The sequence below is a fragment of the Crotalus tigris genome, unplaced genomic scaffold (assembly GCF_016545835.1).
Source record: "Crotalus tigris isolate CLP2741 ecotype Arizona unplaced genomic scaffold, ASM1654583v1 scf7180000017568.12009008, whole genome shotgun sequence".
Taxonomy (NCBI): domain Eukaryota; kingdom Metazoa; phylum Chordata; class Lepidosauria; order Squamata; family Viperidae; genus Crotalus; species Crotalus tigris.
In genome coordinates, this window is record NW_024096478.1 from 5,649,623 (window position 1) to 5,664,300 (window position 14,678).

The 14,678-nt window shown below is 41.5% G+C and overlaps 1 protein-coding gene across 2 annotated transcripts in view; it reads left to right on the forward strand.

Annotated features, from left to right (window-relative positions):
* NEURL1B (neuralized E3 ubiquitin protein ligase 1B) overlaps positions 1 to 14,678 on the forward strand; it is a 60,723-nt gene that overhangs the window by 36,227 nt on the left and 9,818 nt on the right. For both annotated transcript variants that reach the window (XM_039352213.1, XM_039352220.1), the window contains exon 2: positions 10,005 to 10,565. In XM_039352213.1, coding sequence (XP_039208147.1) covers positions 10,005 to 10,565 — 561 coding nt within the window. The remainder of the gene's footprint in view (positions 1 to 10,004; positions 10,566 to 14,678) is intronic.

Genomic DNA, 14,678 nt, shown 5'->3' on the forward strand with positions numbered 1-14,678 from the left:
CGGCCTTGCAGAGCTCAAAAGGTTTCTTCCCATTTATTCATTTAGATCTGTTAAGCATAATATCTCATTTTACTGCATTTGAAAAAGTTTCATCAATTATCTTTGGCCGCATGTTTATATTATGGAAGTACCCAAATGGTCTCCTGAGAAGGTAGAGCTTTAGCTACGGATTGGGTCTGCTTCATCTATCACCGGAGAGATCATATTGCTAATTTGAAAATAAACCTGACTTTTCTTAGTGGATCTATGCACAGATTTGTAGGCAGAGTATTGTATCTTTGGGCTGTTTTCACAGAAAGAGATAAATGCCACAAAATTGTCTGGAAATCTGAAAAAATAACTGGGATGTACACAGAGATGAACAAAAATAGCATCTATGATTGGCGATAACAATTAGAAAGGACATGAGCCAGGGACAGGTTTTTACCTTAGAAAAATTGGACCTACTTGGATCCTCCTGGTTCCTCTGAAAATTCACCTAATATATTTTAGTGGCTGTTCAATTTATTTTTGATTTGATTTGAATAGCCAGATCCCCATCTCATTTGTGACTTTAGATGGCTCACATAATTAAACCAAACAATAAAATAACACAAATAAAAAAGTCAATAAAAGCAATAACTTCCTTAAAACCAGATTAAACCCACTTAAAATCAGAAATTAAAGTTACTAGTGGGTCAATATTTGAAGGTTGTTTTCTTTAACTGGTAATTTCCAGTATTTGAAATTATCATGACTTTTTCTCCACTTAATATATGTCCTCTGGAATTAAAGTTATTTCATACTGCATTAACAGAGGGATAGAATCAAGATCACGTGAAGTATTAATACCACTCTACAATGCCTTGGTAAGGCCACACTTGGAATACTGCATCCAGTTTTGGTCACCACGATGTAAAAAAGATGTTGAGACTCTAGAAAGAGTACAGAGAAGAGCAACAAAGATGATTAGGGGACTGGAGGCTAAAACATATAAGGAATGGTTGCTAGAATTGGGTATGTCTAGTTTAACGAAGGGAAGGACAAGGGGGGACATGATAGCAGTATTCCAATATCTCAGGGGCTGCCATAAAGAAGAGGGAATCAAGCTATTTTCCAAAGCATCTGAAGGCAGGACAAGAAGCAACGGGTGGAAACTGATCAAGGAGAGAAGCAACCTAGAACTAAGGAGAAACTTCCTGACAGTGAGAACAATTAATCAATGGAACAGCCTGCCTCCGGAAGCAGTAAATGCTCCAACACTGGAAGTTTTTAAGAAGAGACTGGACAGCCATTTGTCCAAAATGGTGTAGGGTTTCCTGCCTGAGCAAGGGGTTGGACTCCAAGGTCCCTTCCAACTTTACTACTACTACTACTACTACTACTACTACTACTACTACTACTACTATTATTATTATTTGCAAGTTGATAAAACGTTATTGAAACAAAATTCTATTCTTCAAAAAGTGGGGTATCATTGCCCACATAATCTCTAATGACCCACTGTAACACTACTCCTGGACTAAATTCAATAGGGCAAAAACTTCAGTGGGCCAACTCACCTGTTACAACTTGTCTGGTTTTTCAGAGTGGTAGGAAAGATCCCCTGGAAATGCCCCACTCTCCGAGGCTTTTGAATTTCTAGGACAGGGGTCTGTGCCTTCTCCTGTCTTGGTCTCAAATTATGAGAACTTTCTTTCAAGAGTTTCATGTTCTCAGCATTTATGCAGTTTCTAAAGACATATCACTTTCAACAGATGTTACATTGTTAGGCGACTGTAATATTTGTTTTGTTGTTTTTAAACTGCATTATTTTCTTGCGATATTTTCTTTTTATGCTGTTTACCACTTTGATTGCTCAACAGAAGCAACAGTGTATGAAGAAATTGAAGTATTTTAAACAACATTCTTTAATCGACATTTGTGTTACACTCCCATCTGCTTTGTAGAATTAGGTGACTTTTGTGTACTTGAAATGTTGAAGTAATGTGAGAGCAGTTGCATTGTATAGCACTGGGTGGAGTCCCCCATCAGTTCCAGTAAATTAAATATAACTTTGTGAAGTTTTGTTTTCCTTGTTTGTGTCATTGATACTATATAATATTGGAGGGTGGGGAAAGAGAAGAATAAGTAGTACGTCTACATAATTTCTTGGGACAGCAATGGCAGCACTTTTCTTTTCTCATTTATCGCAACGTAAACTCTGAGATGGTTTCCTTGTTCTCCAGCACTGGAGATGGATAATCCACCAATGGGTTGAGACTGTATTCCTGCCCAATCAGATCAGTCAGCCAAAGTTGCCACAGCAGTCCTGGACCACGAGATTCCCAGTCTTGACTGATCTCGCCCAGAGGACAGACGTACAACTTTGGCTCTTAGGCAGGTTAGTCTCTTCCATTGGTGGATTATCTTTAGTAACTGAGAATTTAGGTTAAGGATAATTGAATGATAAATTAATTTAATTGATTACTCTAAAATATCCAAAGATTTTAAATTGGAAGATTAAGAATTCCCAGAGGGAATATCACCCTAGTTTTAAAGGGGAGTATTCCCCAGTTCCCCTCCCTTACCTACTCCCCAACCCTCCTCTGCTCCCTCATCGGCCAGCTGGATTTTAAAAAAAGGGCAAACGGATCGGCTGAGCAGCGGCTTAGACAATCGGAGTTCTCTCGGCAGCTCGGCTTGCAAAAGGAAAACAAAGCAATTAGAGTCGCGGGGGGAAGAGGAGGGCAAGGGTGGACGCATGCGGAGAGGGAGGGTTGCTTAGGAATTCACCTAGCTGACGCGAAGCAGCTGGCAAGCGGAAGAGCCGTTTCTTCATGCACAGGCATTCCAGAGACATTTAAACTAGCCGCCATTACCTGGGCAGCTCAGTGCACGCGCGGCTCTTTGTTTCAATCGCACGTGGCACAGGCAACAAGGGAGGCCTCTGCACATGCACGGTAGGCATCTGGCGTCTGCGCAGTAGTCTCCTGGTTGCGGCGGCCATATTTTTTTCGCGTAGAACAAAGGGAACTCAATATTCTCAAGGAAGCTTTTGGCCCAGCTACTAAATAAAATTGAATTAGGGGTTACTACAATACTAGGGTACTAGAGCAAGTAATATTCAATATCGTATCACATACCAAAGGTTTACCCTAGAGGAAACTCTAAGGCTCTCATAGCTTCTCATTCCAGGACTTGGTGCCTCACGCCTTGAATAAACTGATTGGGATTTTAATTTAATTAACTCCTTCTGTTTCGATTCTAATTGCTTCTGGCTCCATCCGGACCTCGGGCTCCCTATTAGTGGCCTGTACGTTTCTGGATTATTGGTGGTGATTTACGGGCATCCCCAGTCGTGTGCCTGTCCCCGCCCATTACAATCAAGCCGGATTCCAGGCATCCCCACTAGTGTGCCTGTGTCATCCGTGCACTACAATTAATTCAGACAAATTGAAGTGTCTGTACCTGGGTTTTTCAGGCGTCCCCCTGTAGTGCGCCTGTTCACACTCAGAGTAGTTGTTTTCCTACTACCGGGGTTCCCCTATCGTGACCCTGCGCTAGTAGAGAATGGAGGAAGCTAGCATGCCCTCCACTGGAGCCTTGCCTTCAACTTCAAGAGCACCCATTTCAGAGGGTTCTGAAGTCTCAACAGCCTCCAAGGTTAAGGCTACAAAAAAGTCATCCAGGAAGGCAGACAAACAGGCAATCAGAAGGCACCAAGCCCTGGAAAAAGAATTCAACAGGGCCCAGAAAAGGGCCAGAATAGAGAAGAGTCAGACTGGGGGGATAGTTCCCGAACTACCACTGGGAGTCTCATCATCCCCACTGGGCATTTGGTCTACTAGGGATTCATCTCAGTCTCCAGCACGAGGCGGGACAGGTGAATTTTCATCGCTTTCCCGATCCCCCTCACCACGTAGGACGCAAGAGCCTCCGGAAACCACACTAACTCTGGCACCAGCAGGGATGCAGGTAATGGCTACCCCACCTGCTCTGACGGGGGACCTACTAGCGACCTTAATAGCGCAGGCAGTAGACCGCGCATTTGAGGCCAGGGCTCAGACCACCAAGCCCAATCCGCAAAGGCACAGATCGAGACACCGGGAGGAAACAGAGGACCAACAGGACCCCTCTTCCCTCTCAGACTCGTTGATCTCCGAGGATTCTTACCTTGACCAACCAGGTATGTCACAGGAGATCCAAATGTCCGAAGAGGAGGACAACTCACCTGAGGTGCCTTCCTTTAACGGCCTTTTTAACTCCTCTCTTTTTGTCACCATTCTGCGTAAGGCAGAGTCCACAGCCCATCTTGGTCAGGGGACAGCAGCGGAACCCATCACAGTCGACACAGAGGCTGATCCCAGGTTCGCTGAAAAGGTAACCACTCAACACCGCATACCATGTCCGACCCTGTTCCTAAACGCAATAAGGAAACAGTGGTCAGCACCAGCCTCCCTCCCTCTTCCCAGCAACATGGATAAGAGACTATTCAATGTAGCCAGGGAACTGGAGGGAACTTTGGAGGTACCAGCGGTGGATGAACCCATAGGACCCCTGATATAGGACACAGCCATATCAGGAGATTTTGCAGAGGCTCTTAAGGCCGAGGACCGAAAGGGTGAGTCCGCCTATAGGAGAACACACCAAGCAATAGCATGGGCTACTAGGGCAGCCACCTCCTTCTTCACCAGAGCCACGCTTTGTTGGCTCTGGGAATTACAAGGCCGAGTTCCTGTGGAGGACGTTTGCACCCAACAGGAACTCAGCAAGATGGTAGCAGCCACGGAATATGCGTCGGACGCGACACTCCAAGTGGCCAAATTTTCAGCCAAAGCAATAGCGTCAAACATCACGGGCAGACGTCTTCTCTGGCTAAAACATTGGCAGGCCGATGCCAAATCCAAATGGAAATTGGCTTCGGCTCCATACCAAGGGACCAAGTTGTTTGGGGACGCGCTAACTCCCTACCTAACAGAGAACAAGGACAAGCGCAAGGTCCTCAAACACATTCTTAAAAAAACAGGACAGGAGAACCGGTTTCTTCGGAAGGAAACAGTCCTTTCGCGCTGAAACCAGGTTCAATTATTTCCAACCTTCCCAATCCTTCCAGCCTAGGCAGGATAGGCAGGAAAGACAGACGGATAGACAAAACACAAGGCATAGGCAGGCGCAAGGAAGACAGCCCTTTCGGGGGAACAATCGCCCCTTTCGCAGTACCAGATGACTCCCTCCCAGACCTTCCCATAGGGGGCAGGCTCGCCCAGTTTGCCCTCCAGTGGGAAGAAACCACCATGGACATATGGGTCAGAGACACCATACGCCATGGTCTCTCCCTAGAATTCTTCTCCAATCCCTGAACCACTTCCGCCCCTACCCCTGTCCCGCGAACCCAACAAAGAGAAAGCTCATTAACGAAGCCGTTCAACACCTTCTAAGCATACGGGCCATAGAACCGGTGCCTATGGACCAGAGAGGTCAGGGATTTTATTCTATCCTCTTCGTGGTTCCAAAACCATCGGGGGTAGAGAGCCATTCTGGATCTAAAAAGGCTAAATTTCTACCTAACATACCGCAAATTCAAAATGCAGACTCTGCGCTCCATCCTAGGAAGCGTAAGAAAAGGGGATTTTCTGACATCTATCGACCTCACGGAGACATACTTACACATCCCCATCTCTCTGGCTCACCTCCGGTTTCTACGGTTCACTTACAGGGGACATCACTTCCAATACAGAGCGCTCCCATTTGGCCTATCATCGGCACCCAGGGTGTTCACCAAGATACTGGCGGTTCTGGCAGCACACCTAAGGACCATTCCGGTCAGAGTCCAGTGTTACCTGGACGATATTCTAATCCAATCAACATCCGCCCGCCATGCTCAGGCGGACTTAAAATTAGTAGTAAAACTGCTGCAGGATCACGGCTTCTTGGTGAATTTTCTCAAGAATTAGGTGACTTTTGTGTACTTGAAATGTTGAAGTAATGTGAGAGCAGTTGCATTGTATAGCACTGGGTGGAGTCCCCCATTAGTTCCGGTAAATTAAATATAACTTTGTGAAGTTTTATTTTCCTTGTTTGTGTCATTGATACTATATAATATTGGAGGGTGGGGAAAGAGAAGAATAAGTAGTACGTCTACATAATTTCTTGGGACAGCAATGGCAGCACTTTTCTTTTCTCATTTATCCCAACGTAAACTCTGAGATGGTTTCCTTGTTTTGTATAAATAATAAGCTGAAGTTGAAGAAGTGAAAGAATCAGAATTATAAAGTGGAACAATTATTTCACACTGCATATCAGAAATGGCACCAAATGCTTGAGTGATATTCCCATATTTTAAAAAACTGATACACAGAAAAATATACTAATTTATTAGCATTTTTCTCTACCTTGCAATATTAGGAATATATGGCTCTCAGGGATACTTATATCTAATTTGCAATCTCAGCTCTGGTCTTCCATAACTCATTCATACCAATTGACAGAAATTTCTTGGAACTGTCAAGTTTTTCAATGTGTTGTCCCACAAAAAAACAAAACAGGCTCTAGATTACTGAAAACAGTAAATGTGGTTTCAACAGCTCATACTATACTGTAATTCCTAGACTGCCTTTGTTTCCCCCCCCCCATTATATGGACTTTTTCTAGACACACTTTATCTAGTTTATCAGTGCAGTATTTATCATATTCCCATTGCTGGAAGATCATTTTGCAGCCTGTTAAAGATACTTGATAAAGGTAAAAATAATAAATTAATAACCCTAATCAGTTGTCTCCTATCTGCAGGTTAAACTATTTTTTTCTGCATTCAGAACTTTTGCACATTGTACAATGCACAAAACATTAAATTAGCCATGCCCCTATTTCTCAGGCTGAAGTGTTGACAAGTTTAATTCAATGTATACTTTAATAAGTATTGGAAATACATATTTGGTTTCTCTTTTCAGCATTTAGAGTAGCCAGAATAATAAAGCTATATTTCTTGATTATTTTTTCTGGTTGTAGTTTATTAAAACAAACCTTTAATCTTGTCTTAGATGGTGTGCGTCATTCATTACAAATAGTGGAAATAATTGCTGAATACTTGCCATTACAGTGTTCCTGTCATAAGGCAAAGTCATAAGTTGGAAACATACAAAAACACTTTCATAGCAGCCAATTTTTTTTAAATCAGGTCTCACATGTACTGGACTGCTTCACGTAGCTTGATTTCTGGATATTTTTAAACATAAAGCTCAGGATTGGCATTAGATATACATATTTAAATGTTGGAACAATTAGATGAGGAATAATTCATACTATTTATACTGAAGTACAAGATCTGAAAAAAGTTTAAAAGAACTGGTTATTTATAAATAACTAATTATTTAAGTGTTCTTTTGTGAATTCACATATTTGCACTTGCAGACAGCCTCTTCTGAATCTTCTATAGTTCATAGAGTTTTGGTAGGAGGCCCATTTTTTGTGCATAACAAGCAAGGTTAGATATAGCTCAATTTCCAAGAAATTGGAGACTCAGAAGGAATGTGAGATTAATTGAAACTAAATGTAGTAAATGCATAGATTGCATAAATTCACAAAAGATTTATCAAAGAACTTCATTTGCACAAAAGTAACCTATTTTTCATCCTAATCTCTGTAATTCATACAAATGGATGACTAGTGTTTTATTAGCATAGTTTAACAATTGTTCCATTTGGAATACATTGGGGAAAGGGACCCGGTGTTTTAGATGGGCCTTAGACAAAATTAAATGCTGTTTAATTGTTTGACCTGGATAGAAGGTAAGCAATCTCTAACATCAAGAGACTGGGGAAAAGGATAGGTAATGAAAAGTCCTGAATCAGCTGGAATGTCAATATGGAGTTTGGAAGAAGGCATATCTGTTGAAGGATTGCTTTATTCCTATGAAACATGAGGAAGTGTAATCTTTTTATAAGCCACATAATTTTCTTGTTTGCCAAGCTGATATTATAGAAAGCTAAACTAATGTGATAGTAATATGTGATAGATGAATGGAAGTAGTCGATTATAAGTTTGAAAATGTTTATGGAGCTGATGAGAGAATGCCATCGGGCAGGGGAAGAGTAAAGATACCGGTTGATAAAGTTGAATGAAACATTTTATGAGGCCCTTCACTTTTTGACTGGAAAAGAGGAGGCACTGCCTTTTTGTTATGTACACATTCTATTAAAAATTCCCTTTAGCTGCTTAATCAGCTCTTTTGAATTGCTTTTAAGAAGCCGGAGGACCCTTGTTGGCCTTGGATCTGAAGTGTGATAAAATTCAATCTGCTGAATTGTAAAATAGGAGGAATCAAAGTTCAGATGATATACATGCAATGGTAGATGGATAGTAGACAAGGAAGGTTTAGGACAGGGGTAGGCTCTTTTATGACTTGTGGACTTCAACTCCCAGAATTGGCTCAGGAATTCTGGGAGTTGAAGTCCATGAGTCATAAAAGAGCCAAGATTGCCTACACCTGGTTTAGGACATGGTGATATTTTCAGTGAGTGACACAACAGAGAACCTTGGCTTCTAAGAGGGATAAGGATGCAATTGGTCAAATTTCTGCACATGCTCACAAAAATGGTGATCGACTGGGAATCAGTAAAACATATACAACAAATCTGTCGCACAAGAACAGAAAGGTTTTTCGTAACAATGGGGATATATTTACCTCCTATCTCTTAGGTATTAACAGGTGTCCCAAAATATAAATATGTGGTGGGATTAGATATAGTTGTAGGATGCAGGATGATCAAAACAAGAGTTTGGTTACGACATATTTATTCCTTGCCATATAGATTGTTACAATAAAGTGGAAATATGAAGCATCAGTTCTCTGTAGGATTGTATTGCACTGTGGATCCAGAATTGAAAAAGTTCATCAGACTAAGTAGGTACCTCCTTTAAAAAGCTGTGCTCCTCCTGGACTTTTGCACTGATTAGGTGAGGTAAATGCATAGTTGTTTGGCCTGAAACAACTGTTGCCGCTAAATGAATTAATGTCTGTGGACTAATTCTTGGACATGATATCCTGAAGGAGATGAATACTTGCATGATAAAAAAAAACAAAACCTTGAAATAGAATAGCATGTTCCATTGTTTCAGAATCACCAAATTTCCTTTCTGCTTTGGAGTACGTAAGTTGAAAATAGCTTTAGTGGTTCAAAGCACTTCAAAGAGCATGTGTCTTCCTTGATCCAGCCACGGTTTTTGAGGGTCATAAAAAGAACGGCACGTAACGTGCATTGCAACTCTCTTTTACATTTCTTTCGTCTTTTAAATCAGACAAGTCTTCTTTTGGGTAGCACACAGAAAATATTTGCATACAGAACTAAAGACATCCCTGACTTCTGAAGAGTGAAATGGTGGTTGGTGATTATTTAGCAACTGCCTCCAATATTTCATAATCTAGAAATAATTGTTTAGCAAATCAACTTCCTTTAGTTATTTGAAAACCAGAATAGCTGCTCAAACAGTGTCTTTGTAAATGTTATATAGCAGGGGTCCCCAATTCCTGGTCTGCGAACCGGTATCTATTTGTGGACCTTTGGGAATCAGGTCCCACAAGCAGCATTCTAGCGTGCAGAGCTCCATTTGCACAAGCGGCGCGTGCATGTGCAAAACCATCCCTGCCACCACCGTTGCTGCCGCCACCACTGCTAGTGGTTGGGGACCACTACTATGTAGCAACAAATTGATAAAGTCCACAATAGAATGGCCCATCAATTACACCATTACTAACTTGTGCTAATTCAATAGCAAACTTTAGTTAACAGCATTACAGTTCTGATTCAAGCTACATATTGTTCTCAAAAGGTAGCCTTTCTAATTTAGAAAAAAAAATAAAATTGCAAAAATGCAAAGAATCTTGCAAATATAAGAAATAAGAGGATATCCACTTTTGTTTGTTTAATTTCTTGTTGCTGAAGCAAAGAACTTGCAACGCACTCAGCAAAGGATTGCAACCTGTCTTAGAGTGATTTTTATGAGCCGCTTCTAAATAACTGCTTTTTTCCTCCCTCTATTTGCAGACACCAGTCATCAAGCTCGTCCCGTATCCCACAGGCCTTATTACACCCTGCCCAATGGTAACCACGAGAGGCGATCTGTCCTCACCATTACTGAGCCTCCACGATTCCACTTCCAGGCCAAAGGAAAAAACATCCGCCTGGATACCCATTCTCGGAAGGCCATCCGAAGGAACAGTTTCTGCAATGGCATCACTTTCACTAACCGTCCTATTCATCTCTATGAGAAAGTGCGTCTGAAGCTGGTGTCTGTGCACCATGGCTGGAGCGGGGCGTTGCGTTTTGGCTTCACAACTCATGATCCATCACAGATGAGTGCCGGTGACATTCCAAAATATGCCTGTCCAGACCTGGTAACCCGACCAGGCTTCTGGGCTAAAGCTCTGCCAGAGAGGTTTGCACTAAGGGACAATGTCCTGGCATTCTGGGTTGATCGCCATGGGAGAGTTTTCTATAGCGTTAATGAAGAAGAGCCAATTCTGTTTCACTGCGGCGTCAAAGTCTCCGGTCCTCTCTGGGCGCTAATAGATGTGTATGGAATCACTCACGAGGTGCAAATACTAGGTAGGTGTATCCTTCTATCTGCTAATCTTTAAAAACACAACAACTGTTATATGCTGGTCAGGAAGGCAAATTGAATTTCTGAACTTTGAAATATAGATTGCTGCAGTTTGTCCGGTCTGTGTGTGTGTGTGTGTGTGTGTGTGTGTGTGTGTGTGTGTTGTGGTTTACATTTTGATTGAAGTAGGAAGTTAGAAATGTCAGAAAATATTACTGATAAAAAAAGTAGGGCATTCAATTTATAGTTCCAGTGCCATATAGTTTCTTGAACTGGCCTTTGCTCACAAGATGAACAGTCTCATTCTCTCAGCCTCTTGAAAAAGCATTTATAAGTGAAGCTGCTACTTGTTTGAAAATGTAAATTGCAGATACCAAGTTCTTCATTTTCATTTTCATTAAGGTCACTTCTGGCCCAGTTCTTTCACTGTGCTGAAACATTGTTTACCCAACACATTTTTTAAAAAATAATCCTTTTCCTAGGTTTATGTTGACCGTAAACTAATGAAGTGGCCTGGATTCACCCAATATTAAGCCACAAAAATTAAGTGAAATTAAAACTAGTGAAGTTTAGAGTGTTGTGTAGAAGTAATTCTAGGCTTCTAACTGACCTGGCTGAACATGTTGTGAATGCAACCTAGACATATTCACTTCCATTTCACAGAAAAAAAAGCCTTGCAAAATTCTTCAGAGGTTGACTATTTTCCAAGCAAAAATTAGCATTTTGGGTTTTGTTTTGTTTTTTAACCTGTTGGGAAAAAAAGATAGACTCTATCTGTCTTCCCATTAGAACAGAATTAGACAAAATTCGATGCTGCTAATAACCAAGTTGACAAAAGAAATACTAAAAACTAGACAGGTTCAAACAAGGGGCTATGGAGAAAAATGTTCACCCAAAAAGCCCCTATCATACCCCTCCAGAAGTGGTAATTGGGCTGTACTACAGTATGTTGGTGACTCCATCATTCTAAGCCAGGGGTAGGCTGGCTCAGGAATTCTGGGAGTTGAAGTCCACGAGTCATAAAAGAGCCAAGGTCGCCTACCCCTGTTCTAAGCCATCCTCCCTCCTCTTGCTCAACCAGATGACCTGAAGTGGAGCCCTCATTAAGGGACTGGAAAGATCCCAAATACCTCATTCAGCAGGCTATCTTAGCCTGGAAGTGTAGATGGCGTTTATTAATCCAGCCTTCACGCAAGCCCAGTGAGTTGAGTATAGGAAGCCTTCATTCCTATGATCTCCTGAGCATGCATATAACAGCAACCTGCACACTAATACAAGCTTAGTGCGTGAGAAGTTGGTTCCTCAAAGAAAGTATTGAACTCCAGAGGAAAGAGCATTATACAAACAAATATTCTCTTAAGAAGTCCTATGGAAATCTGTCTTTCTGTTCTCTAATATGACCAACTGGGATTTTAACTAAATCAAACAATAATAAATATGTGTGGGCAAAGGCTTAATGCTTGTAGTGTTCCTTCATAGCATGTTTCTATTTTGTAGTAAGGTTGCAAATGTTTGTCCTTAGTTTCAGTTACGCTTTAGCTTTTGGAATCATGTATGCCAGTGACTGTGGAGGCCATGTACATGAAATAAAAATTATTTTGCTCATCCTTTGACTCCCCAAGATACTAGCTATATGCATCTTGGTCCAGGGAAGGACTGTGACTCTCCTCTTCCTTCTTCTGCAATGCAGGCTTTATAACTGTTATCTCCTTTAAAGGCTACTTACAGTCTCACATTACATTCCAGACCTGTCATGCTTTTAAGTAAGAACTGCACCTAGGTAGAAAAGAAACACCACTTTTTTGTCTATCTGAAAACTCCAGCATAGACAACAGTATTGTGATTGGAAGTTTCCTTCCCCTTCACCTCCACCCCCTGTTTGACTCTGTCTAATGTAGTCATGAACCTAATTCTCTTGATTTATCACCAATTCCTACAAAGTGTAGGAAAGAAATTGATTTCACTCATCCCATTTAGAAATACAGCTCCTACTTTTGTCTTTTCAGGCAAGGCTGCTAGGATATGTTTACAGAAAATTAGGGATCATAATTGCTACCAGAGTTTAGTTCATGCTTGTGAGGTAGTCTGCAGTTCCAGCTACTCTCAGAACATGTCTCTGGTGTAATATGGGTTATCTGACTGAAGCTGCTGCCAATCACCCTGTTTTACCTTTTTGGTGTTTATTGCAGATCTCTGCAGCTCTACAAGGTAAGAGTCCCTTCGTGCTATTATAGGCATGATTGCAGAGGATAATTTAGCTCCAGGATAATGTTACGTGATGTTTTATAAATGATAGAACAGTCTGAAATGGTATAGGGTTTCCTGCCTGAGCAGGGGGTTGGACTAGATGACCTCCAAGGTCCCTTCCAATGTTGTTGTTGTTATATAATGAATACATTAATGGGACTTGTCAGATTATGATTTAAACACACATCCATTAAAAACTAAAGGCCATTTAAAAAAAAATCAGTACCATTTGGGCTTTTTTAAAAACCTGACTCCAACGCCTTCCAACCCAACATTGACTCTTTATCAGTGTTACTACACTACAATACAACCAAAAATAATTATAACAGAAGGCATAATGGACAGAACAGACATACGTAAACCAAAATAAGCCATTGCACACCACATGAACACACTCCAGGAAAAAGAAAAAAATTATAAATCTTGCGAGATTTTAGACATTGAACCATCACAGGGATACTGTTCTAAAGTGCTGCTGCCCAACAGAAAAGAAGCATTTCTGAAGTTCCATCAGATAATAAGCATGTCAGAAATTTTGGGCTAGGCAAGAGTAATGGGAAAGAGACAATCCCCATGCTATTAAGTTTTATAGGTGATGGCCAGTATCTTGACTTGAATGCAGAAACCTAATCTGTTTACTCACATAGCAGAGGCATTACATGTCAACCTTATGAAGTAGACCAGAACAGGGCACCAATGCCATAAGAATGGTTATGTTTTATTAATATAAGGTATACCCCATTGAATCATTGAAGAGCCAACCTAAGCCTACTCCTACTATCTCTTTTCCAGTGTAAGGCAGAGGTCCCCAACCTTTTGGGCACCAGGGAACGGTTCCATGGAAAGAAGTTTTTCCACGGACCGGAGAGTGCGTGGTTTTGTGTGCTGCCTACATCCCGCGGATGGGGCTTTGCTTGTTTGTGTGGACCAGTTGCTGGCATGCTGCGGTCCAGTACTGGTTCACGGACCGGGGATTGGGGACCCCTGGTGTAAGGAATACTTAAGTACTTGTTCCTGTAATGGCTTTTCAATATTTCCCTCAAGACGATTTCTGTAGCTCTCTATATCCATGAATACCCCATAACTGCTCATGTTGTTCATTTTGGGTCACTTGCTGCTTCCAAGTGGACTTCAAGGGCAGCCCTGTATAGAATTCATTGCAATAATCCATATTCAAGATGATCAAGACATGAGTGACTATGAGAAGGAATACCTGTTCCAGGAAGGGTTAAATTTGCTTCATCAATCAGATGAAACTGTGTGAAGGCTTTCCTGGCCATAGGTGCCAAATACTGCATACTGATGATATATGACCTCAGGTCAGTATATGACTTACCCAACAGTTTCGTGTGGATGTTAAAGAAAGAAACTGGAGCATCAAACCCTGAGGCATCTTGCAAACCAAGATCTTAGGGCTGGACCTCTCCCCATCTGTCAACATTGAGAAGAAATGGCTATAAAAAAAAAGAGCCACCACAACATTATGGCCTTTATTCCCCAACCCCATATCTAATGTAAACTTTTACCATGACCAATTGTACTGAAAGATAGCGAAAAATCAAGAAGAGTCATGATAATCACTCTTCATACTTCCCAATTATGTCAAAAATCATCAACCAGTGTGATCAGTGCTGCCTCCATACTACGCCCCAGCACTGAAACAAGTCCAGGGTCCTCTGAATCTGTACAGGTAGCATTCAACTTATGAATGTAAGTCATGCTGGTTGATAAGCAGATCACCATGTGAAAGTGTCTTGATTTTATGGATTTCTTGCGGCAGCTGTTAAATGAATCCTTTGTCTAGAACAGACATGTCAAACACAAGGCCCGGGGGCCAGATGCGGCCCGCGACATGGTTTCATATGGCCCGC